Genomic DNA, 25,735 nt, shown 5'->3' with positions numbered 1-25,735 from the left:
CTGTGACATCGGGTGCTGTAGGTGTCCTGGAGGGCAGGTAGTTTGCCCCCGGTGATGCGTTGTGCAGACCGCACCACTCTCTGGAGAGCCTTGTGGTTGAGGGCGGTGCAATTGCTATACCAGGCGGTGATACAGCCTGACAGGAGGCTTTCGATTGTGCATCTGTAAACGTTTGTCAGTGTTTTTAGATGATAAGCCAAATTTCTTCAACCTCCTGAGATTGAGGAGGTGCTGTTGTGCCTTCTTCACCACGCTGTCTGTGTGGGTGGACCATTTCAGTCTGTCCGTGACGTGTACGCTGAGGAACTTAAAAGTTTCCACCTTCTCCACTACTGTCCCGTCGATGTGGATAGGGGGGTGCTTCCTCTGCTGTTTCTTGTAGTCCACGATCATCCCCTCTTCTGACACTGACATTGAATTCATCACTGAAGGGGCCTCTTTAAAACCACCCGGCTGTGGGGACAGGGGAAAGACACCTGTGTAGAAATTAGATTGGAAATTACCCCTTGCCTGTACTAAACCCTGTGATTATCATATTTTGAATTCCCTGTTTTCAGCACCTGCCATTTATCTATTGATTTATCATTGACTTGAACTTTTCACCTCTGTTTGTTTTGGATTGTTCTATGTTTTGTCTACCATTCTAGGGGGATGACTCCTGCTCAAGCAGATACCCAGTTCTTAGAAAACGCCAAGAAGTTGTCGATGTATGGTGTCGATCTCCACCATGCCAAGGTGACTGACACACGGCCCCAGGCACTGGGTTTTGGAATGTCCAATCCAACCAGAAATTATGTTTAAGAAATCACTTCTGTATACATTTTTGGGAAAATACTAGGAAATACATTTGTGATGTTTATAAAATGCCCTGCGATGAGAATGTCAACCTCATAGCTGTAAAAAAAAATATGATTGAACTGTAAATTCTTAACAAGGAGGCATAGCCTACTGGTCAGTATCCAAACTTAGTCATTAGTCAAGGAACTGTTCTCCTACGCTCCATTCTTTGTGTATGGAAGTCTGTTGAAATGCCTGTGAGAGCACACAGGACTCAGGGAGGCTCCTTTGATGTAGTGTGCAGTGAGGGGAAGAAAGAGGCAGGCAGAAAACACAAAGCCAAAGCAGAAAGTGCATCAGCTGTACAAATACATGTGGTGGAGCCGGAGCTCTTTTCACTGTGCCGTCTGCATGGGAACAGCCCTGTGGAATGAACCCTTCTCTCTCCCGGTGGACTGGACATGGGTTGAAAATACTCCCAGAAATGTTCTCTTGGTCTAGAGCACAGAGGGGGACGGCGAGCGAGGGGGAGAGAGAAGGGGGGGTTGGGAAGAGGACGAGAGGGGGGGGGTCAGTGACCTCTTAGTGCAGATCCCAACCGTCAGTAATTAGTGAGTAAAGTGTATGTCAGGCCCTTATGTCCTCGCACTCTTTCGGTAGGTAGGCAGACAGCCACGTACAAGGGTTGTGTGAAGAAGCATGTCATGGCCATGGAGTGAGAGGGGGTGGTTAAAAGCCATGTTTGTGTCTAATAGTTGCCATGCCCATCAGCGGCGATGGATTTTCCTCCTCGTTTTACAGTTTGATACACAAATCAATAGCCACTCAGTATCGAACTATCCATATGTCCCGGACTTAAAAGACCCTTTATGGCATCATGCAAGTTCGATAACAACGTTACCATTGAGTTATGGTGGGATGATTGAATATCCAGCCTTATTCAATTGTATGTAATATGTAATCTTATTCCATTGTGAGTCTTGGCAATATTATAAATCTTCTGGACTGAAATCTGAGAACGTTGTCTGCTCTCTATCCATGTTGTCTGTACTGCTGCAAACGTGACTGTTTTCTGTTCATTATACTTTGCTGAACTGTTGCTTTGGCTGTTGTCTTTGTGTCTGCAGGACTCTGAGGGAGTGGACATCATGTTGGGAGTGTGTGCCAATGGCCTGCTGATCTACAAAGACCGACTCCGGATAAACCGCTTTGCCTGGCCAAAAATCCTCAAGATCTCCTACAAACGTAGCAACTTCTATATCAAAATCAGGCCGGGAGAGGTACAGAACCGCACCGCCCTCAGAGGAAAAACAAGACATTTCCACATTTTACTCTTGTCCTTTCCAAAACCCACTCCAGAGATCAGCTGTAGGAAAGAGATTCCATCATTGAGCCAACTACTGACAATGTTAGGACATGGTTTGATTGTGGAGATGGAAATGCTGACGTTTAGGTATTTCTTTCTCAAGGCCCAATTCAAACTAGTTTTGTGGAAGGAGCGGGGGGTTTGGTCCATATCTCGTTTTTTGTGGAGCATATGTTTTCTAACTTGGCCAGTTCTAGTACTCGGTGGAACTCAGTTATATGCTCTGTCTTCCAGACGGAGCAGTTTGAGAGCACCGTGGGCTTCAAGCTGCCCAACCACCGCTCTGCCAAGAGGGTCTGGAAGGTCTGCGTGGAGAATCACACCTTCTTCAGGTAACAATCACTCTCAGCTCCCATGTCAACCACACCAACATAGGTTTAACCTAAACCTCGAACTCACTGCATCAGACTTGAAAAGATGTCTGAACCAGGAAGAACTAGTGTGTTAGGTCCTCTGAAGTCTGTTGTTTTTGAATGATTGCACCTTTCTTTATAGTGTTCTGTTCCACCTTGCAACTTTATCTATAGGCCGTTTCTAACCTGTTGACTCTGAAATGTGTCTAAGCTAACACAGTTAGTCCGAGCCCATGTCAGTGGGGATGGCTAAATGTCCCCCCCCCCCAACCCTATGCACTTATTTGTTCAGCCAGCTTCCCTGTCCAATTCCTAAAGCCATGGCCATTATCACACGCTTAAACTCTCTCCTTAGCTTCCACTCTGCAGGGCTGTATGATTAAGGAAGCAAGTGTCCCCAGTTTTTGCCTCAGGCAGCACCATCTTCAGATTAGCCTTTACGTCGGTAGCCCTGCCCCCTGGTAAACAATGTATGATCGCTGGATGATTCTTTTGAAGTCTAATATTGCAGGTAATGGAGTCGTCAATAACTAGGGTTTTCAATTTGTCAGTGCTAATGGTTTGAGGCTTCGGCAGCTCAGACCCCATAACGGGTGGAGGAGAGAGCTGGGAAGGCTCGGGCATCTGACTCCGACTCATTGCTTTGTGGCGAACACCAGTTGAAAGTTTCTATCGGCTGAATGATCGACACCGGTTGAGAATGCCGACAGTATTTCTTTCCAGAAGCCATGAGAAAATGTCCGGCTGTGGGGACTGCAGGGGGATTAACACTACGTGTATTTATTGGTGATGCAGCATCATCCTTCCCTACACTTAAATTGCCCTTGCCTAACGATTTGCGTCTCAAGCCCGGCTTGCAACTCTGCTATCCTCACCATAAGGCGATAGTAATCCTGTATATTAAGAGTACAGCGACTGCAATGAGAAGGCATCATGTTACTTCGGGGTTTTTTCCGCCCGGAGGAGGTCCTGCAGATCTATGTCCAGATGAAGCATCCGGGGTGAAAAAGTTTAATTTAAAAAAAGTTGTGTGAGCATAAAACTAAGACCTTGGTTAACTTGTTAAGTACAGAGTTTGATAAAATACTTAAGTAAAAAACAAAAAAGTTTGGCAGGTAGCCAAGTAGCAACCAACGGTACAGCAGTATGGAGACATTGCGGAAGTGTGTTGCATCACGTAATAAATCCCACCTGCTACGCCTCGCATTATTTGATAGTTCATAAGAGGATTGTCGGCACACGCCAAATTGAAACCAGATACGGCATGGAGATCCTCGGCTGTTTAATCGAGTTGTTATTCTTGGCACGGACAACGAGGAGGGGAGCAACAGCCTCAAACAAAGCAAAAATCACTCACTGCCTTGCCTTCAACCCAACCAGTAATATCCCAAAGCCCTGTAGAGCCCCTCTTTCTCCTCCTCTCATTCAGATCTTCTGTGTGCTAAAGCAACTCCTAGTAATGACTGTCCTTAATCTGTCAAATTTGAATTTCAAACACCGCCATCCACTTTAATGGTCTTGTACATTGATATCAATACCAATGAGGGCTTTTAAATTGTCCCGCTTACTAGCAATTTGGTCCGAAGAGTGGCTTTTCTTGGGCTGTGATGTGAGGGCATGATGTCATGATAGACCCAGGCCCTCGCTGGGCTGGGATGGAGAAGCGATGCTGAGATTATAATGGGATCCACAGACACCCTGACATCCCAGCAGCACACCTAGGGCCAGTGTGTTTAAATGGGGTTGAAATCAGCCCTGGCCTGCATACCCCTGGGATAAACAACAGAACAGACACCTTCCTAGTCTGCCTGTATAACAGCAGAGAGCAGAGCCTTGGAGAGGACCCCAGTATGGCTTAACCTGACACCACTAGAAAGATGCCAGAGACATCTGGACCCCCCCCCCCCCAGCCTGCTGCTCCCTCAGGCTGGGCACATACGTGTGTGTGTGTGAAATGTCTGACTGAAGGGCCCTGCAAAGTAAATAGGGGAGAGATGGGCGGACAGGAAAGCCCTGTCTCCATGGGAGATTAAGGATAGGGGCAGGGAAGATTTTGAATATCTAGCCCCAAACACAGCTGTTACACAGAGCCATCGAAGGAGAATAGGAGACCGCTTACTGTTCGGCGCCCAGCGTTTGACGGGGTTTACAGCTCATGTTCACTTACGGTCACTGACAAACAATGAGACTGTGGAACGGATCTCTTTTACCTAGGTCTTCATGACTCATCCATAATCTCTGTATTTACACACAGAGATACCTAGGTTTATCACTTCCGTCTCAGTGGTTAGCCTAGGTCACAGGCAGGACATTTTAATTTTTTATATAGTGAAAAAAGTTTGTACTCTTTGTCTATATAGCCTCACTGTCATCCAGTAAACTGAAATAACATATCCACATGGAGTTTACACACTGCACCAAATACTGTATATGATAGTATTTGTTTGTTTTCATCTTATTTTGGTCCTTTTCTCGCTCCAGGTTGATGACTCCAGAAGCGCCCACTAAAGCTAAGTTCCTCACACTGGGCTCTAAGTTCCGCTACAGTGGGAGGACCCAGGCCCAAACACGACAGGCCAGCACCCTCATCGACAGGCCGGCACCCTACTTCGAGCGCACCTCCAGCAAGCGCATCTCACGAAGCCTGGATGGAGGTTGGCAGTGGCACTAGACAACACACACACAGTTGGGATTTGGGTTGATGTATTGTTATGCCCAGTGCCCACTACGTTGGACTATGGGCAGCGCTGGTATTCTGGTAATGAGTACAGTATGAGTCAGTCCATAGCTGTCTCTGCAGGCGAGGAGATGAGTGTTACTCAGTGGAGCATAGCCTCTGATCCTGGCCTACACTAGCAGCCGGTCTCTTTGTGATCATGAGAGGGTTTTCATTCAGTCAGCTCAGTGCAGACACCGTAGGGGGGCCGTCACAGAACCACAGGCTACCTCAGCCCTGCCATCAGAACATTTAGATAAACTGCTGAAGAAACTCCCAAAACAGCGAGTGAGAGAAGTAGAGAAGGTAACAAAGGACCCTCAGGATCAGAGGAAACCCATTACTGTGGGATATACAGAAACGTCCCCGTTCAGATGTTCCGTGTGACAACGTTATCAACGTGCCTCAGCATGCATTCTGTTCCCCCGCCAACTATTAAAGGTTAGAGGGAACAAACCACTATCCTCCTAGTTTTAGTCAGCTCAAACTGTCTGGTGAGCTGAACAATGCTGGTTTTGCATTTAGTCAAACATGTTATAATGACTGGGGATGAACATTCCTATAGCCTACTATGAGGCGATTTCTCTCTTCCAAGTGTTTTTAGAAGAACCATTTTGCAGTGTCCTGTACAACGTCAGCCAGTGTTTAGCTGTAGGCATGACATATTCCCTCACTCTCATTGCTATTGGCTATATACAGGAAATGGCTCCAACATCTGTTTCCCTTTGTTGGAACTTTGGGAAGGACTGTGGATGAAACTGGACTCATTCTTCTTGACCAGGGGATTTCAATATGTTTCTATGGCTAGACCCAGGCTGTATACATTACATTGTACATTTAACATGGGAAAGAAACAGTGCCACTAAAACGTTAACAAGCTTGAAGGATGTTCTCTTGCCAAGGCCCATGTGAATTTGTAAGCCTATTTTCCACCATAAAAGCATTCTAGAAATTGCTCTGCAAAACCTAGTGTCTTTGCGTGATATGGGGAATTAGACTGTAATACTGGCCCGGCTGCTATGCAGATTAAATGCAGGTGATGGTGTAGCTGAAAGTGAAGTAGTAGTAGTAGTATTAAATGGCGACGCTTGAAAATGTACAGTGCCTCTTCTGACAAAGATTAGTGTGTTATATTGACTGTTCAGTTTTTTGCTTCCAACTTCAGCAGCACAAGTCTAGGAGGAGAATCCTAGATGAACATGAGTCACCAAAGGAATGCCGATCTCGATACTCTACGATGCCATGAATAGCCTACAATAACATTTAGCAAGATGATGGTTTCGCCTTTCTTCACTCTCTGTCTAGCTTGTAAATCTAGGATAACTCAATCAAAAGTCCCAAATACCCCATGTGTACTAAGGCCGGGCCATTCATTAATAAAGGGTTACTCGACTAACACACGCTAACCTGTGCCTGCTCTGGAATCCCTTTTCTTTGCTTCCTCACTCCTTCTTTCCCCTCCTGTATGTAGGGCCTCTCTGAGCCTCTTGATCATTCATCATCAGCCCAATGCAGTGTACTATTAATTCCCTCGCCTTCCTCTGTAGAAGAGGGCGGGAGGGAACCATTTTGTTTTCCGTCTGGCCAGCCGTGGAGACTTCGCTCTCTCTGCTATGGCCCCTGACTAGGGCCCCCAGAGCTTCAGATACAGCAGGTGTGAGACTGGGACTCTGAATGAGACAGGGCTAGCTGAGGAGAATTTGGTCCTGGTCTCTGGATAAATCCCTCTCTCCCCTCCCAACACATGGCACAACAATACAGGGAGTGGTGGCTGTGCTGTGGGTGGCATGGTCAGTTACTGATGATAACAGGTTCCATATCAAACCCTTACTACTAAACCTCAAGAATCCATAACTACACCGCACCGCTGTGTGTGTGTTGGCACTGCTAAATACACTACTGTACATTACGGCTAGCATGACATGTCAATCATTACTGTAGTTTCACATAGACCTAGCATTTAGCCAAAGAACTGATCCTGTGAAATTTCTCTAACCTCTTCCATCTGAATAGCTATTGAACATAGGCATTTACTATACCAAAACAAAGAGCCATGTCTGGTATGTACTATGAATCCATGCAATTATGGTCTTATCTCATCCACAAAAGGCGGGTACATTTTATTTTATTCATATGATCCAGATTAAACTGTGCTCTGGGGTTAGAGCGCCCTCTGCTGGCCAGGCATTGACCTTAGCATGATGTGCTCAATTGTAGAGCTCTCTGAAGTATGCATAAATGAATGGAGAATATGAATGTTACATAAAGCTTGGATATGTGCCGTCTTGTCTGTACCCCTTCAGCTCCAGTGATCAACGTGATCGATGCCCAGGACTCGGCCCCCACCTCTGTGGGGAACGGCAGGGAGCCTGGCCTGGAACTCTCCTCTGACTCCTCCAAGGTGAGAGAGGAGGTAGCGGGATGATCTAACTCAATCTCTTGTCTTTCAAGGAAGAACAAACATCCGACATCCTGTTGTTGAATTGGAAATTAATAGTCTGTCTGACTAATGCCTAATGATTTTGTCTCAAAGGAATTCAATTAATTATCTCTACTGTCTAGCTTAGAATAACTAGCTTCTTGTTCTGTTAGATTTATTGACTTAATCTTGGTTTTGTCACCCTGTGGAGTTGAATTAGCCAGAGCTATAGGATGACATCCTGAACTGTCTGCTTCGTACCATAACGCCTATTAGGAGAGTGTAAGACTCTCTTGACATGCGGGTGCTGTATAAAGGATCATATTCATCCTTAACATAACAGTGACTTGTCCATAATGCAATTTCATTATGGGGGCACTGTCTTAGTTGTACTAGGGGTAATGTACACCAATAGGATCCCCTCCCCCTCCTAACATTGTGATATTAATCGAGACTCCACTAACTGGATTCTTGGTTGGCGGATGTTGTCCTGCCATGGTCATGGTCATGGTTTACCTGGAAGTAAAAATTAAGGGGACAGGGCTAAAAGTAATTGAGTTTTGAATTCAAATTGAATGGGAACAACCACTGTGCTATATCTCTAACTCAATCACAAAGACCTTCCTGTTTTTGGGTTGCTTTAGATTCTTCCCCTTCCTGCCATCTACTCTGACTTCTCTCTGCATCTGTCCACTAGTGTTCTCAGTTCTGATCCTGTTGTAGACTGCGCTTGACCCTCCTCCCCCAGCACCTCCTGGACCACCCCCTGACCTTTGACCCCTGACCTCTCACTGCCCCAACTATGTGACCTCTTGTCTGCACCCGTGTTACTCTGCTGCACCCCTGACCTGACACGTCTCACTAATGGTGTTTCTTTCTCCCCTCTTTTCCTGCGCACACTTTCCTCTTACCGTTTTATCATTTTTCACACATTTGTTTCTTCTTCTCTTGGTTGTGATTATTGCTTGTGTTTTTCCCCCTCACCGCTTCCTTCCCTGCATGGTGTCTACATGTGGCCTTCTCTCTCTTTCTCTGTATGGGGGAAACGACGGGTTTATCACTGCAGTCAATCTTCATGTTCCCCCTGTCCTTATCCTCCTCCAACTCATCCCTCCCTCCCATCCTGGACACCATCTCTGAGCTAGACGTTCTGTCCGACATCTCGGAGGACGACACCCTGTCCTGGGGCCAGCTAGATGGGGACGGGGACTACCCGAGTATTTGGGATCCTGATTTTACCCCCCAGCAGCATGCAGACAGTTTGGCTGCAACAGTGCACTACCATCACCAGCCTCTAGAGGCCTTTTCTCCTCCCTCCCCCCTGGCCTGTAGCTCAGAGCCCCAGGAAGGGTCACCCGTCCAGGCCAATGATGTGGCTCAGTCCAGTCTGGGCTTCTCCCTGCTGGGGATGTTGATGGGCCTGGGCCTCCTGCCTTTCTCTCTGCTGGATGAGGACGGCTACCTCTGCTTCCCCAGCCTGCCCCAGGACTGTGCTGCCTGCTTGATCCCCTCGGGGCTGCAGCGCTACCTGCCCCTCTCCTCCCCCTCCCTGGTGCCCTCATTCATGTTCATCTTGGCTTTGCTGCTGTCTGCCTCCCAGTCCCTGGCTCTGGCCTTTCTCCTGGCCCTGACCCTGGCCCTGTCGCTCTGCTACCTGGAGCATAAGGCACCTGTCCCCGCTCATGCCCCTGTGGCCACACCCTGCTCAGACACACACACTGACACACACACTTCCCTGCTGCAGGAAGAGCTGTGTGACCAGCTGTGTGACCCCGCTGCCTGAATGTCACCATCTCACCACCCCCCCCTGCTTCTGTCAGCTCCTCTCACCTTAGCCAGCACGTCTGTGTTCTGCACTCCCTCCATCCCGTTATGTTTCACTCTCCCTTTTCCTTTCTTCTTAAAACCCTTGATTTTCTGTATAAAATTACTAAATAGAATTTCAGTCTTTTGCCATTCTTTAGATATCTTAAATGAGTTCTTAAGAACTAATCACTCTTATTGTACCAGTATTGGCTGCTCTGTCATAAAAATAATTTAAACCTTTTTAGTGTTGTAAAATGATAATTCTTAATCCTGTGTCCCTATCTGTTTGGCTGTAAATGCCTTAGTCATATACAGGTAGATTTACAGTGTATATATAGCTCTGTTTTCAAGTTAGTTTTGCCCTTTAAGGACGTCATTGCCTGTGTTGCACCCCCTATCCCATTCGGTGTTAATAGTCGCCATTTAGTACACCCGAGTTTCTGACATTTAGTACACCCGAGTTTCTGACATTTAGTACACCCGAGTTTCTGACATTTAGTACACCCGAGTTTCTGACATTTAAGCAACAATAAGAAGCGTAAAGTAGGAAATGACAGATGACACAAAACGGTTGAATCAGCTCTACACAGAAAAATGACCAGTATTCCGAGGCCAGCATGTGCATCATCCCCCATCTCATCATGTCTCACTCTCGTGGGCAGAGCCTGGGCGCTCCTCCCACTTTCACATGGCATTGCACCGTTAGCCTGATTCCCAGCAGCATCACCTTTCTCATCATCCATTTCACCTTTTCTTTTCCCCGACAAAAAAACATTCCCACTACAAAAACCACGCAGGTAGAGGAGGAGCCTAGCGAAGGGGCAGCGGCCACACCTACTGAAGGCACTGAGGTCTGTGAGGGCAGTGGGCATCTTTACCATCATACTGCACCTTTTTAAGCTCATTTGTAATACAGTGTGTATATATACGGAGCTCTGGGCAGTGCAGGTATCAAACTAACATATCCTTTTCTCCTGGGCGCTCACAGATGAAAAGAGATGAGCCAGACTCCTCCCAGCAGGTTGATTGATTAACTGTGATTGGTTGTTTGATGGTGAATTTGTCTATAGATCATCTGGGCTTTTTTACATCTTCGCTGCTCTTTATTTTGTAACCTGGGTTTCACTTATCCTGCAGGAATGTATGCTTTGTTTTTGGTTTCTTTGTGCTGCTGCCACTGTTCTGTGACGTGTATGGTTTTTCTCAACACACTGCTGTTCAACCACACGCCACCACAGCTGAACATGCTGAGGATAGGACATTGTTCTGGATAGGACGTTGTTCTGGATAGGACATTGTTCTGGATAGGCTTGCCTTAGCTGCAGTATTCTACAGATTAACACCCAAATAAGCTCTACCTTGTGAGGAGTAAATATTCTCTAGCGCTACGGTATTATAGTTAATCACTACACAGCTAAGGTGACGTGTGGTTTAGACAGGGTCCATTCTGGTCTGCCCTGACCAGTAGTGGATGTCCAGTGTAGTTCTGTCCCAGTCTCCACAGCCTCTGCTCTGTAGTGGAACTGTCCTGACTGCACAGGTTCTCACCTCTGGGCGCTTAGGCATTTTATTTCTTTTTTTGTGTATTTTTCACAAATGCGTCTTCATTTTTTGATTCCACAGAGCGGAAAGTTGAGAGTGCAGGGGGAAAATATATATGTCAGACATAGCAATTTAATGTTGGAGGTTGGTATGACTGTGATAACTATTGGCCCGTAACTAAAGGGAATCAAAGCCCAAGCCTGTGTCCTATCTTGGCTCCTGTCCCAGGCTGTCTTCTCCAGTCTACCTTTCACTCTCAGGCTCTGTGTGTCTCTGTGTGTGTGTTTGAACACCATTGCATGATTTTGCATGTGGGATGGGGTGCATGTCTGACAAACAGGGTTTATTGGGGAGAGGGGGAGCGCTGATGAACGCTCAACCTCTCCTGTTATTGAGTTGAAAATTGTTTTGGATATTTTGTGTTTTCCGGTGATGTGTTTTTAACAGGACTAATGTTTCCCTAACCCAATAAGGGATTTTCCTGCTCTGGTTTGCTTGATTTAAGTTGTGAATTTGTAATGGTGTGTTAACAAACTAAACCAACCTTGTGTTCTCTAATCTCACACATTAGAAACGTGGAACTGTCACTAGTGCCCTTTAAAATTATGTAATTACCAGAATGTCTTTTTACAGTATTTAACCCCCTAGAGTTGCTGTCTGCTCCCCCGCGTCTCAATCCACCACATCCAGACCATGAGACATCCCGAAAATCAGTATTCTCACAAAATGGTCTGTTGTGTCGGAACGGTTTGGCCTATTATTATGACCCTCTATGGAAAGATGACACTCTCACGAACACTATTGTGTCTTGGGGCTCGTCTGAAGTCGGCGCAGCCGATCTGCCAACATTGGTCTGTAGCATCCGAACAGTTTGGGCAAAAAACTACCATGTGGAAAGGTGAGACTCTCACAACCACGCCCACAGGCCTTACAAGACTTGTCTAAAGGTCCCTCGATACCAGTTGAAAACATTTATGGAAGTACAGTAGCAGTCAAAAGTTTGTACACACCTACTCATTCAAGTTTTTTTTTTTTTTTTTACATTGTAGAATAATAGTGAAGATCTCAACTATGAAATAACACACATGGAATCATGTAACCCAAAAAATATATTTTAGTTTCTTCGAAGTAGCCACCCTTTGCCTTGACAGCTTTGCACACTCTTGGCATTCTCTCAACCAGCTTCATGAGGAATGCTTTTCCAACAGTCTTGAAGGAGTTCCCACATATGCTGAGCACTTGTTGGCTGCTTTTCCTTCACTCTGCAGTCCAACTCATCCCAAACCATCTCAATTGGGTTGAGCTCGGGTGATTGCGGAGGCCAGGTCATCTGATGCAGCACTCGATCACTCTCCTTGGTCAAATAGCCCTTACACAGCCTGGAGGTGTGTTGGGTCATTGTCCTGTTGAAAAACAAATGATATTCCAACTAAGCGCAAACCAGATGGGATGGTGTATCGCTGCAGAATGCTGTGGTAGCCATGCTGGTTAAGTGTGCCTTGAATTCTAAATAAATCAGTGTCACCAGCAAAGCACCATCACACAACCACCTCAATGCTTCACAGTGGGAACCACACATGCGGAGATCATCCGTTTATCCAATCTGTGTCTCACAAAGACAGTTGAAACCAAAAATGTCAAATTTGGAGTCATCAGACCAAAGGACAGATTTCCATCGGTCTATGTCCATTGCTCATGTTTCTTGGCCCAAGCAAGTCTTCTTCTTATCAGTGTCCTTTAGTAATGGTTTCTTTGAAGTAATTAGATCATGAAGGCCTAATTCACTCATTCTCCTCTGAAAAGGAAAGGGGGATACCTACTCAGTTGTACAACTGAATGCATTCAACTTCTGCATTTAACCCAACCCCTCTGAATCAGACAGTTGTGTGTGTTACTTGACTCTGTGAAGCATTTATTTGGGCTGCAATTTCTGAGGCTGGTAACTCTAATGAACTTATCCTCTGCAGCGGAGGTAACTCTGGGATTTCCTTTCCTGTGGAGATCCTCATGACAGCCAGTTTCATCATAGCGCTTAATGCTTTTTGCGACTGCACTTGAAGAAACTTTCAAATTTCTTAACATTTTCCGGATTGACTGACCTTCATGTCTTAAAGTAATGATGGTCGTCGTTTCTCTTTGCTTATTTGAGTTGTCTTGCCATAATATGGTATTTTACCAAATAGGGCCATGTTCTGTATATCACCCCTACCTTGTCGCAACACAACTGATTGGCTCAAATGCATTAAGAGGAAAGAAATTCCACAAATTAACTTTTAACAAGGCACACCTGTTAATTGAAATGCATTCCATGTGACTACCTCATGAAGCTGGTTGAGAGAATCCCAAGAGTGTGCAAAGCTGTCATCAAGGCAAAGGGTGGCTACTTTGAAGAATCTCAAATATAAAATATATTTTGATTTAACACTTGGTTACTTTTTGATTTCTTCACTATATTCTACAATGAAATCCTAGAATGAGTAAATGTGTCAACTTTTGATTGGTACTGTATATATGGCGACTGTTTTGTGGCCAAAAATAAGGGGTAAGTGTGTGTGTGCACGCTTATTATGGTTCCTGATCTTTCAAATCTCTCAGATATACAGTACCGTTCTACAATGTAGAACATAGTAAAAAATAAAGAAAAACCCTTGAATGAGGTGTGCCCAAATGTTTGACTGGTACTGTAGGACACACTTCCTTTAGTCCCTAGAATACATCTATCTGTTCCATGTATGTAGTGAATGTTATTCAATTTAGTTTGTATGGGCTAATGGCAAGAAGGCCAAAATACATTTGATACCTCAAGGGGTCTACAAATTCTAAATCAAATTATCCTTGGTATGACCTTGAAACATTTCCGTATAGCTTACAGGGCTTAGACTGTTAAGGCTTAAATGGCAGTTACTATATGACCTTGAGATCAAAAGATTGGAGAAATTTACTTAAGAATTGACTCAACTCGTGGTGAGAATTGTACATGATGAATACAGCTTTTCAACCTTTCTGGTGTATGTTAAGTGGAAATAAGAATGATATAATTGAATGTATAGTGAAGCCGCCCTCCATGTCACTTATCGCCATGGCAACAGCAGGTGCCTATGCGATGTATAATTTTACAACTGCCGACTTGTGTGACAACAAGACTTAACACCGTTCAAAGTCGAGCCCTTGTTCAACAGTCTCATAAAGGGAAAATGTATCCCTCTGGTTGGGTTCCACTGGCAGTTCCACGTTTTGATGTTCAGGTGTACTACTGATCTGAAGGGTTTAAGCTCATAACAAAGCCTCGCCTCACTGATCCCTCATCACAACCCTTGATCACTGTGGATGTTTTCTACATCCTCCTCTCTAAAACGGGTCACAAGTTGAACCCAGAGTGCTTTCAATTCGATATTTTATCTGATAATTAGATTGAGGTCTCATTTGGGACAGTGCGTGACCATTTGAAATAGGTAGTGCCCAATAATACCCTGTACATTCTGTGGAGTGATATCGCCTCCTGGTGGCTCCTTAGGAAATGCACTCTTTACTCTGCGCTAGGTCTAAAACGGTTCACCCATACACACACTAAAACTAACCATAAATGGGCAGTCAGTGAGGCTTGGCATCCATCCTGTTACTATCATGGTTTACAGACTAATGTACCTGTTGTCCGTTGTTCCCCCATCACCACGTTGCCCTCTCCTCTCCCCCACCATGGCTGTGTGTGGCATCCTCCTGACACTGCTAGGACCTGGATAAGACTCAGGAGGATGTTTTGAAACATCAGGCTAGCACTAGCGAGTTAAAGCGCAGTTTTATGGAGGCCACCCCTGAGACGCGTCCCAGTCAATGGGAAAAGCGCCTCACTGCCAGCCCGGCTACCAGCTTGCGTCTGCAGGCCCAAGGGGTACGTGTCCAGTTGTGTCCTCCTGTCCCTCCTGTCCTGCCTGCATGTCCTCTACTCTCCTCCCTGTTTCCACCTCTCTCTGATCTGTCTCTAGTCTGCAGGGAGGCCCTGGCTCCAACCTCTGTTCCCTGGTTCTGACTGTTTGATTGATGTGACAGTAGGATATAGAAGTATCACCTCTTCTCCTTCTCTCTGTGTTCCTAATTCCACTAACACTTTTTTTGTAGCTACACATGCCACACTGCACCAACCGATGTTCTTTTGCGCTTGATTTTCTGTGTTCACAATTTTCTCAGCCTCTTATGTTTTGAAGTTACACTCAACATAAGGATATATTTGCACTACTGTTGAAAATTCCTTTCTTTCTGAGCTTTAATTTTCACTGCTGTATTATTTAAGAACGGTATGCTTCATTCACGTGCATCGGTGTAACTGCTTCTCCTTTCAGCTGGACAAGCCTCACTGTTGATTTCCTACTTTGTGTCTCTTGTGATTTTCCCACCCTGTGTTTCAGACCTGTGTTTGACTGTGTTGCGTGGTGTACTGCATGCCTCTTGTCACGCTGTGTCTACACCCAACAAGCAGGTGATAGTGTTCACAAACAGGCCTTGGGCCACGTCCTGGACCTGTGTGATAAACAGTGTGTTTGGCATGTCTTTGTTACAGATGTGCTGCCTCATTCCTAGAACACAAACCTCTATTATCCCTGTCTCCCTCTTTGTTTCACAGCTGAACGCTTCTACTGTGGCACCTTTTCCAGCTTTCCCTTCTCCAGTTTCTCTGATGTCAATCTGCCACCCTTAGCCACTAAAGTTTTAAGGGCACTTCTATGTCTTCTGTTGTGTTTTTTGAACTGTGTGGATTAGCTTGGGAAAGTTACAACTCGTCTTCTCTCCATAAATGTGTTTGTCCAGCATCTAACTCTGACCTCTTTGCTTTGTCATTCTCTAACCCGTGTACAGCTTAGAGGAAATTACCTCCATTTTTTTGTTGTAAATTTGCTTGTGAGTCTGGTCTGGTTGACCCTGGCTGTAGCACCATTAAGAGAGCAGCAGAGGGCGCTGGCGCTGTATTCTCTAGCCCAATGGCCTCAGCTCCACTCACTGCCCAGGTGCTCCTCAGTACAGATCAAATAAAACCATGCAACTAATGTATTGTCCATTGTTCCTTCTCTCTGCTGCCGTAGCAAGTTCATGACCAGTCCAGACCACCACACACAATCAAAGTAATGGCTGAATTTACAGTGTATACACATTGTGACAAGATGTGTCATTATCTTGGCAATGCACAATATGATGCAAATATAATTATTTGCAGATGACATACTAATTTTGTACACAAGCTGTAAGAGCGCAAACAAGGCTGGCCATAAACTTGAATATTTTCTTGACATTTCATTCTCTTCTGTCATTCGCCTCTTCTTGTTCTGAATGTATGTGTTCTGACTTCTTCAAGTGCTCTGAGTGTTACTACACTATGTTTTTATATAGAACTGTTAAAAGTTCCCTTACAGATGGGTAATGTGATGGTCATGTTTGTGCATGGCAGAGTCTCTCCCTCCTAACCCGCTCAGAGGGGAACCTGTACAGTGCTATGGTAACTAACCCTAGTGATTCCTGATGCAATGCTGATGTGTGAGTGACCGTTGCCTTTGTTCCACAGAGGAGCCCCCCACCCACAACCCAGGAGCCTCTCCCTGACCTCACAGTGGACACGGTCTCTAAGGTGGTCCCCCATCTAACACACCCACCTTCTGCTTTCTCTCCCCCACACATATTCTTAACTGCCAGCTCATCAAAATCAAATGTATTTATATAGCCCTTCGTACATCAGCTGATATCTCAAAGTGCTGTACAGAAACCCAGCCTAAAACCCCAAACAGCAAGCAATGCAGGTGTGGAATCACGGTGGCTAGGAGAAACTCCCTAGAAAGGCCGAAACCTAGAGGAACCAGGCTATGAGGGGTGGCCAGTCCTCTTCTGGCTGTGCCAGGTGGAGATTATAACAGAACATGGCCAAGATGTTCAAATGTTCATAAATGACCAGCATGGTCAAATAATAATAATCACAGTAGTTGTCGAGGGTGCAGCACCTCAGGAGTAAATGTCAGTTGGCTTTTCATAGCCGATCATTAACAGTATCTCTACCGCTCCTGCGGTCTCTAGAGTTGAAAACAGCAGGTCTGGGACAGGTAGCACGTCTGAACAGGTCAGGGTTCCATTGTTTCCATTCCATTGTTTCCATTGTTCCACCTTTTCCAGGTCAGTTGTTTTATTCCAGACATCTCTTCTTCCATCCATCCATATCTCTGTTTGCTGGTTGCCATTACGCTGGCTGTTCATCTGTTGCCATTTCCATCCCTCCTTATGTTTGTTGCGTTGTATTTTTTTAGTTGGTGTTGTCCTTTGTTAGGTTGTGTGGTCATCTTTTACGTTTTTGTTTTTTTCTCTCTATTCCGTTTGTTTTTGTTCTCTGGTTTAGAGTTCAGATGACAAACAGAAATCAGACAAGACAACGTTGCAGGCAGCAGAGGTTGAGATAGAAGAGACAGTAGTCGTCGAGGAGATCAGGGTGGCACCCAAAGGCTCCGTCGTCATCACCACCCCCGAGGTGGTGGTCACCCCTGTCGCCGTGGAGACAGAGGTCGAGAAGCCCAAAGAGGAAGTGATGGAGGAAGTGATGGAGGTGAAGGAGGAAGTTAATGAGGAGCAGAAGAGGCCTGTGAGCGTGTCCTCGGACAGCCACAGTGAGAGCGAGGAGGAGGCAGGGGAGTACCACCCCCAGGTCACTGTCAGCGCCTCAGTGGACAAGATCAAAGAAGAGCCTGAGGAGGAGGAAGCGGTAGACCATGAAGAACCAGAGCAAGTCGCAGATCCCGAACCACTCCCAGAGGTTGAGGTAGAGGCCATGCCTTCCCCTGCAGTAGTGGAAGAAACCCCTATGGCAGAGCCAGAGACGGCCCTTGTGGCAGAGGAGAGCACCGAGGACATCCTGGTTACCCTCGACGAGGCCCCTAACGGGCATGCTGAGGACCAGCCTGGCCTGGTGGCTGTGGAAGAAGAAGAGGAGGAGGAGCCCAGAGTCAACGGGGACGCGTCTCACGCTGAGACGGAGCGCATTCCTCGGGTTATTTGTTGCTCTGAGGTAAATGAATGGCTGCTGCCTCAGAGCTGTGTAGTACTGAGCCATGCACACTTCTGACCTTCACCACCACCCACCTCCCCTCCTACCTACCTACTACATACCTAGCTACCTACTGTACCTACACACCTACCTGCTGCTTCTCTACTGTCTGTCCGTGCTTCTCTCGCTTAGCACCTGAGCGTCATAGCAATGGGCAGCTATCTGAAGGCCTTTCACCTGCACAGCGGTCGCTTGGGCTATGTTTCGAAGCAAGTTGAATGTTGATAAGTGATAATCGTAAGAAATAATGGCTAATATCCCCCAGCAGCAGCACCAGCCATTGTGGATCTGTGCCAAAGTGCTGCCCTCTGTCAATCTGCACCCCCCCAGACTCCTTCACTGTAATCATTACCACCTCAGTGCAGCACGTTTCTGTTAGGGTTTTATTTTGACTAAGCGTACTGTGTCCCTTCATACATTATACATACTGTGAGCACTGTATTGGTCGCCCCTGGGCCCTGTGTTTGAACGCACTGGCAGAAATGGAGCTGAGAATTGCATGGGAATGGAGGTGCTGTTGTGCACTGCATGTGTGTGTGTGTGTGTTACAGCATGTGGAGTGTGTTTCCTCCCCTGTATAGGGTCTTTATCTGTAAGTGCTTGGGTGAGATGCGTTATTGCTTGGTCGTTGGCATTAATTGGGTTTAGTCACCAACGTGACTGTCTTCAAGGACTCGTCCTCCCAACCACTTAAATGTCACAACGTAAATTTCTGGGAATGTCAATGCATGTCTGTGTCAAGCTGTTGGTAGCCTGTGGCAAAGATCAAAGCAAAAATGCATTGTGCACTTACATAACAATTACAAAAACCTATGTATATTATTTGCCTTTTTTGCATTTTCAGTTGGTAACTTAGCTGGCATGCGCTTGGTTGCATGGTTACGCCGAAGAGATTGTAGTTTATAGTTCTGTGAGTTTTTGTAACGTGCATGAGTTCTGTTCCTTCTACTTTAGCGGTTGTGCTGTTTTTGCCTTGCCTTTGCATGTGGTATTTGCATAGTGAAGTGGACCAGCATGGTGTGTGTGTGTCTGTCCTGACTCTCTCCCTCCCTGCCCCCAAGCCACCTGTGGTGAAGACCGAGATGGTGACCATCTCAGACACGTTTGCGGCCCAGAAGACTGAGATTACCACTAAGGAGGTTCCCATCGTGCACACAGAGACAAAGACCATCACTTACGAGGCTGCACAGGTAAGACCACTCTTTAGATAGACCACCACCTCTATATAGCTAGTGTTCAGTCGGGTAATATAATACTCAACCTGGCAATGTTTGTTCTCCAGCTGGACGGCAGTGGAGACGGTGAACCAGGCATTCTCATGACCGCCCAAACCATTACCTCTGAGTCGCTGTGCACCACCACCACCACACACATCACCAAGGTAACTACATGTAACCACACACATCACCATGGTAACCACACGGCCAAACACACCACAAAGTTAACCACACACGTCATCACGATTACTACATACTTCACCATGGCAATGGCACACTTCACCATGGCAACGTGTGTGGTAACCTCCAAGCCACATCATCACCATGGTAACGGCCCAGCTCTCCCTGGTCCATTGTGTAAACACCATGGTATGAAAACTGTTGCAGGGAGGACTGGAATCCCATCTGGCAGCATTATTCAGTGTAATCTGTGTGCAAATGAAGAGCAGCCTGCTCTGTAGTGTCGATGCTTGGGGCTGTGACTGGCACCTACCCAGCCCAGGCATCATTCCTCTGTTGTGACTTGATGCCGACTCCTAGATGCCAAACGCCTGGCTTAAGCAGACATCTGACAGCAGCTGCACTGCTGGACAGTGTTGCTAGCAGACTGCTGAAGAACTCTGGTTTTCCTCTGCTCTCTTGCTTGCGGCACCAAACTCATTTATACACATAGCTGGGGATGTTTTCTCTTTAAATCCTCCTCCCTGGGAGCACACATGTCCACAAGGAGATACTTCCAAGATTTGAATTTGATGAAATTCAGCTCAGTGCATAATTTAAGCCTCCTAATGGATTTGTTGTTTTACTAGTACAATATGTCTGTGCACTTATCCTGAACATCTGGCTGTTTGCAGACATTAAAAGGCGGTCTCTCAGAAACCAGGATCGAGAAGCGCATTGTCATCACCGGAGACTCAGACATCGACCACGATCAGGTGAGGGTCAGTCAGTCACACCAATCAGACACGCCCTCTGGTGGGAACCAGTTACACAGTACACCACAGCAGCTTGTACTACTGAATGGAAGTTGTCGGCCTAATACATTTGTCACTTTTGTCCATTTAGTGAACATTTATAATTAATATGGAAATTAAATTAGAATCTGTCATATTTATCTATCATATGCCATACTACCAACTGCAATCAATAGCTCGCTCATATTGTGTAGTGAATGTCTCAGCTGAAAGAGATGCATCGATTCCTGTTATAAGACCCAGCACTCTGATTTATAGTGTCAAGAGTTAGTCTTTTACCTCCCTCCGTATGAGAGCGCTTCTGATTTGTTCTGTTCTCTGGACATTAAACTAAAGAGTACAGCAGACTGATACACTCCATACAGAAGTCCCTGTAGAACGGACAAATATTTACAGCAACATATGTTTCCACAGTAGAATTTCACCCCAAACCCCAAAGGGACAAGCATGGGCAGACTACCAAGTCATGCTTTCCATATCCTCCTCAACCCCTCCCATCCTTTGTCCTCTCAGTTGATGTTTTGCAGATTTTTTGTTGTTGTTGCCACCACTACTTTTCTAATCTGTGTCCATAGTGCCTCCATTTTGTTTGTTTTCTGTTCCTTTGTGCTCCATTATTTCCGTTAATGCCATCGTCTCCCTTTCCTTTTGGGTGTGTTGTTGCTGGGGCGTGTTGCCACCCCGGATAGGCCTTGGCCCAGGCTATAAAGGAAGCCAAAGAGCAGCACCCTGACATGTCAGTGACCCGGGTGGTGGTCCACAAAGAGACAGAGCTGGCCGATGAGGGCGAGGACTGAGGCGCCAGGTAAGGCCCAAGGCTGTGGTGATTAGAGGGGTATAGAGTAAGGGAGGCGTCCCTCTGCTCTGACTCTACAGTAGCCCTACTAGCCCAAACAGACAGCACATCAGCTGGAAATAAGTCCCCCACAGGGTGGAACTGTCTGTCTCCTTGTCTTTGTCTTTGAGTTCTTCATCCCCTCTGTTAACTCCCCGGTTGCTCTGTCTGCATTTATGACTGAGCTATTTTGGGATGAAATGTCACAATTCATACAAAATGTCAGAAAACCAAACATCTGCAGATGTATCATTTTGTCTGAGCAAAATATTTTTGTTTTACTTGCTTCGCTAACCTTGTGACAGCACTGTCTATATTCTAACATGCACAGTGCGGGCAGACTGTGGCACCACACTCCACCAGACAGATGACACTTCATACACATTGGAACAGCAGATTAATGACTATGCTAATTAATTGGTGTAAGGGAGGAGAAAACAAATATTCCCTGTAGGTTGTTAGCTTGAAAGCCCTTTACAATAGTTCTTTCATCAGTCACTCGACTTTGTCAACCATTGGACATGAAACCATTATAATCCATTGAGGTCTCAAGAAGCTTGGATCAAGCCCAGAGAATTGTTTTGAAAACACCTCAATTATTTCAGTCACAAAGCAGTATCTATGGCTCATCAAATATGAGTCAGAAGTGGGTCCATACAATAGGATAACATGTACCCACAGCAAAGCAGAGGCTCTGAGCCAATTGATTGGGACAGTGGATCCATGGGTGCTGGGTGGATCATATGCCTTCATTACTTTGGTATTACTCTGTATAAACTAGCTCATTGCTCTGCCTCCACCCTGTCCATATAGCGGTATATCCACGGGTCGTTTGGCAAGTTCAGACAGCCCATCATGCCAGTTGTCCGATGCACAGCGATTTGTTTACATGACAGTAAAGCTTTGGTTTACAATCCATCTCCATGCGGAGCCTGCTCTGCGCTTCAGCAACGCAAGAACTGCCAACAGGAAAGTGGACTGATAAAAGTAGTACATTTATTTCCACTTCAGAGGTGGCCCAGATATAGAGCCCCAGCCAGCCCAGCTCAAGTGTTAGTTCTGTCATGCCTCTCCAGTTCTGCTGAATTGGGGGGAAATGAGCAAGACTGCGGTGGTTGCTGAGAATAGAGTAACACTTTGATTGGTGAAGCAGCATGTGTAACCGTCTGTGAGAATGCTGCGGCAGCTGTTGTCAGATCATCAAGTGCTTTTGTCTCGCTGTAGTCTCCCTCTCTACCTACCTGGCATGACGTGAGAGATACCTCTCTCATCAAAAGACTTTGAAGCAGGCGATGGAGTACTAGCTGGTTTGGGTTAGCCCCAAGGAGATGGTGGCTTTAAATCCCAGTAGGCAAGTATCTAATGAAAATCCAATTCATGCTGTATTAGCACTAAAGCTCAGGATTTGGCCACTTTCAGTGAAGCAGATGAATTCTTCCTAATTAAATTAGAAAATAGTAGATATGATCAACTGTATAATCACTGTTAATCAGTGCAAGGCAGTGGCATTACCATACCAAGCTATTTTAGTTTATATCAAATAGAGCTCTAGACACAGCTTTAAATTACTCCAGTTGGTGGTAGACTCATTCAGTTTGAATAGAATATTCATCCATCTCTCCTTGTCTTTCTCAGAGCTGAAGAGCCTGTGAAGTTCATACATGGATGTTTGAGAAACTCCTGTCATCTCCCAAACCGAGAGTCAACCTGGTGAGAAGACAAGGTGAAGACAACCCAGAGGCTGAACTCCTGTGTGTTTCATCGCACGCCTTCCTTTTTATGACTCAGAATAGAACCACTTAGCTAACATTTGTAGTGTTTTTATTCTTAGGTGCTTTTTGCTAAAAGAAGAAAAAATGGCTATCATTATTAAAACCAGATAGGATATATCAAGTGGTCATTTTTATTGTTGAGTAGTATTCACATTCCTAGTATGTACAGACAGTGGTGTTATGAGAAAGTACATTTCAATATCCAGCTTCCTGGATCTGTATGAGGACAGGAAGTAAGACTAGGTGGATATATTAGCTCTGGACCTAGTCTTGTTCCATGTTGTCTTAGAGCCAGATGTTTATCAGTTTTTTTTGGGGGGGGGGGGGGGGAGAACAGCAAATTAATTTAATTGGGTGAGTTTCCAAGGGACCAGCAAAGGGTGACGCACTGTGTCATTTTGTACATTGCAATATAGTGCCAACACATGTTCTTCTCTATGCAGTCAAAACTGAAGCATTCCATTAAAGTGCAGGTGCTTTTCCAATACCTCCCTCAGAAAAAAAAAACTGTCAAAAATAAAAAGCTTGGAACTTTTTGTTTTCTGTGACTTTCTGGCATCATTAATCATAAATATATTTGTAGAACAGTTTTTTGTCTTAAACTTTTTTGTATTTATCTGTAAGCTGATTTACTGTAGATGTTGATGAGGTGTGTTTGCCCCTTTTTAAATATTTTTAATATATTTCAGAGGTTTTTTGACCGCTAAAAGAAACACAATTGCCACCATTTTAATATTTTCCTGTAGATAAAAGAGATTGCTGCCTCATGCCTAGTGCTCTCTGCAGTCTGACCAACCCCACCAAACCCAATGACGGCATCAATTAGCTCTTTGGACCATGTGTATAGCAGATCATCTCAGATTTTCAGCAGCTTGAAAATTGTTTTCCCCCTCTCCACCACAGCCACCTACCCCTCTGTGTAACACTGAAATAAACATTTGTTATTCTCTAATTGGATGACTTTGGTTCCTTTTTACACAACACCCTTCAGCAGCCAAACATCTTTGACTTCTTGCTTTCTTCCTGTTGAACCACAAAAAAACAGACCATCCTCAGAAAAGTTTTCATTGCTTTAGAGAAGGCTCAGATCTTTTTACAGAAGCTCATTGTGGACTTCTGGGTTCTGTGACCTATCAACCATAGGCAATAGTCCGAAAAGAACTTGAACAATTCTTAGAAATAATTGAATACTGATGGTACAATAAACAATGATTTTAGTAATAAAATATGCGCATTGTCTCTGCATTCCAACAGTTTGTAAACAGTGATTTGGAATTCCATATTATTATCCTTTGCAGGTTGTTGCTTCACTCTGTCTTAGCTGGTGTTTTATCCATGATCTGGCGGTGGATAGTAATTGTATTCAGCATCTCCATCCCCTGTGCTCTCCCTGTGACACTATTGTGCCTGCATGTCCTGTGAGTTCTCAGAGCGCTGTACTGTACCCAGCAGGGCAATATCCAGTATGGGGCCATCCACAGTTCCCTTTCTCAGGTGTACATCATCCCCCCAGCCTGTCGTCTCTGCCTGGGTGATGTGGTTGTGTAGCTCAGGCTGGAGGCCATGTCCCTGGGGTAAGGTGCTGAAGACAACTCTGCCTCTACTGATTATAAAGGAAAGAGTGTGTGTGTGTGTGTGTGTGGTCACATCCTCTGTCTGCAGCCAGCAATGTTTGAAAGCTGTGAGGTCTGAGCCCTGCTGAGAGGCAGAGCTCCATCAGTAATACCATCAATAATGAAGTGGAGAAAGTATCGACAGATGACTGAGCCTTTAAGGCCAGCTCCACACTAAGCCGCTTTCCAAAGACTTAGTTCTCTCAGATGGGAAAAGTTCTCAAAATGATGGTGTTTTTGTATGTTTGAAAAGTAGAACTGTTTCTATGCTAATGCAGCTGTAATTCAGTAATATGCAGCAAGTCAAATCATACCAGGTTTACACAGGCTGGTTGTCCAGTAACAATATGCTACAAGTAAGATGTTACAGATATTGACTGACTTTATATCATGTAATTGTCTATTTCTAGATCACTGACATTATCCAAAATCACTCATTTGTTAACTATTATTACAGACCGAGCAGAGTGCAGTTTAATAAGTACCTTCAGCTTCCAGTTCAGGTAAACAATGATCTGTATCAGCAGCAGAATGACAGGCAGGAAGACCCCAACCCACAGCAGCCATCCAGGGACCTCCCAGAGAACCTCTGACAAACACCAAGCTAGACATACTGATGGTGGTAACTGGTGAGGGTGAGACAGGCCTTTGGCCCTGTGGCACGCTGCTGTAGAAATACCACTTGTGATTTGGACTTTGTTCTGTTTAAACAACCCAGTGATTACTAAGATTTACTACTGCCTGGTTAATAGTTTACCCAGCCAATGTGCTGGGTGGCCAATCCAGACGTTAACTCCTGTTATCCTGCTATGATGTCATACACAAGTCTCCACTTTGGATAATTATAATTTCTCTGAGAAAGTATGAAGGGTTTGATGGACACGTCTGGTCTGTTGATGTAAACTGGATATTTGAGAGAATGTAATTGGCCGAACAGAGATTATCTGTGAATGTCTATTGATTGGTTTGTTTAGTTGTAGTACATGTGATAGAAATAGATTGACTTTGCTATTATACTGATCTCTGAATGTGTTGTGGAAGTCTCTATACTTCTCCCAAACAGTTACTTATTCAGAATACAATTTAAATCAGAATTGAAAACAGATCACTGCTGTTTGTCTTCCAAATCCCCAAGCTATTTCCAATTGCTCATATATAGGATTTAAAATGATTATGACTTATTATAAACAGGTGATGTTCCCTAACTTTCATTATTGGCACGATAAGCACTGTTTGCTTCGAGAAACGGGCTTTATTCTCCGCTGCGTCTGAA

At 45.2% G+C, this 25,735-nt stretch overlaps 1 protein-coding gene and 1 long non-coding RNA gene across 13 annotated transcripts in view; one reads left to right on the top strand and one right to left on the bottom strand.

Moving 5' to 3' along the window:
- The window catches only part of LOC139556250 (protein 4.1-like), a 106,944-nt gene extending 83,143 nt beyond the window's left edge, over window positions 1-23,801 (top strand). For 5 of the 12 annotated variants that reach the window (XM_071369958.1, XM_071369949.1, XM_071369959.1 and 2 more), the window contains 15 exons: window positions 648-735; window positions 1,905-2,057; window positions 2,378-2,475; window positions 4,978-5,150; window positions 7,516-7,613; window positions 10,235-10,288; window positions 10,426-10,458; window positions 14,710-14,868; window positions 16,531-16,593; window positions 17,350-18,012; window positions 19,113-19,241; window positions 19,334-19,432; window positions 20,123-20,203; window positions 20,932-21,047; window positions 22,713-23,801. In XM_071369958.1, the coding sequence (XP_071226059.1) occupies window positions 648-735; window positions 1,905-2,057; window positions 2,378-2,475; window positions 4,978-5,150; window positions 7,516-7,613; window positions 10,235-10,288; window positions 10,426-10,458; window positions 14,710-14,868; window positions 16,531-16,593; window positions 17,350-18,012; window positions 19,113-19,241; window positions 19,334-19,432; window positions 20,123-20,203; window positions 20,932-21,039 (1,999 nt within the window). In that variant the 3' untranslated portion in view covers window positions 21,040-21,047; window positions 22,713-23,801. Of the gene's footprint in view, window positions 1-647; window positions 736-1,904; window positions 2,058-2,377; window positions 2,476-4,977; window positions 5,151-7,515; window positions 7,614-10,234; window positions 10,289-10,425; window positions 10,459-11,060; window positions 11,124-14,709; window positions 14,869-16,530; window positions 16,594-17,349; window positions 18,013-19,112; window positions 19,242-19,333; window positions 19,433-20,122; window positions 20,204-20,931; window positions 21,048-22,301; window positions 22,429-22,712 lie in introns of all 12 variants that reach the window. The other 7 variants (XR_011671088.1, XM_071369953.1, XM_071369960.1 and 4 more) reach the window with 7 other exon arrangements.
- LOC139556252 (uncharacterized) lies at window positions 23,324-25,104 on the bottom strand. Its single transcript, XR_011671089.1, has 2 exons — window positions 24,948-25,104; window positions 23,324-24,452 (listed from the first exon to the last, which is right to left on the bottom strand). It is a non-coding gene; the product is annotated as an uncharacterized lncRNA (long non-coding RNA).
- Window positions 25,105-25,735: the final 631 nt, after the last annotated feature.

This window comes from Salvelinus alpinus, chromosome 27 (assembly GCF_045679555.1).
Source record: "Salvelinus alpinus chromosome 27, SLU_Salpinus.1, whole genome shotgun sequence".
NCBI lineage: Eukaryota > Metazoa > Chordata > Actinopteri > Salmoniformes > Salmonidae > Salvelinus > Salvelinus alpinus.
The sequence above is the reverse complement of the archived record's forward strand: the minus strand, read 5'-3'. Positions and strand labels throughout refer to the sequence as shown.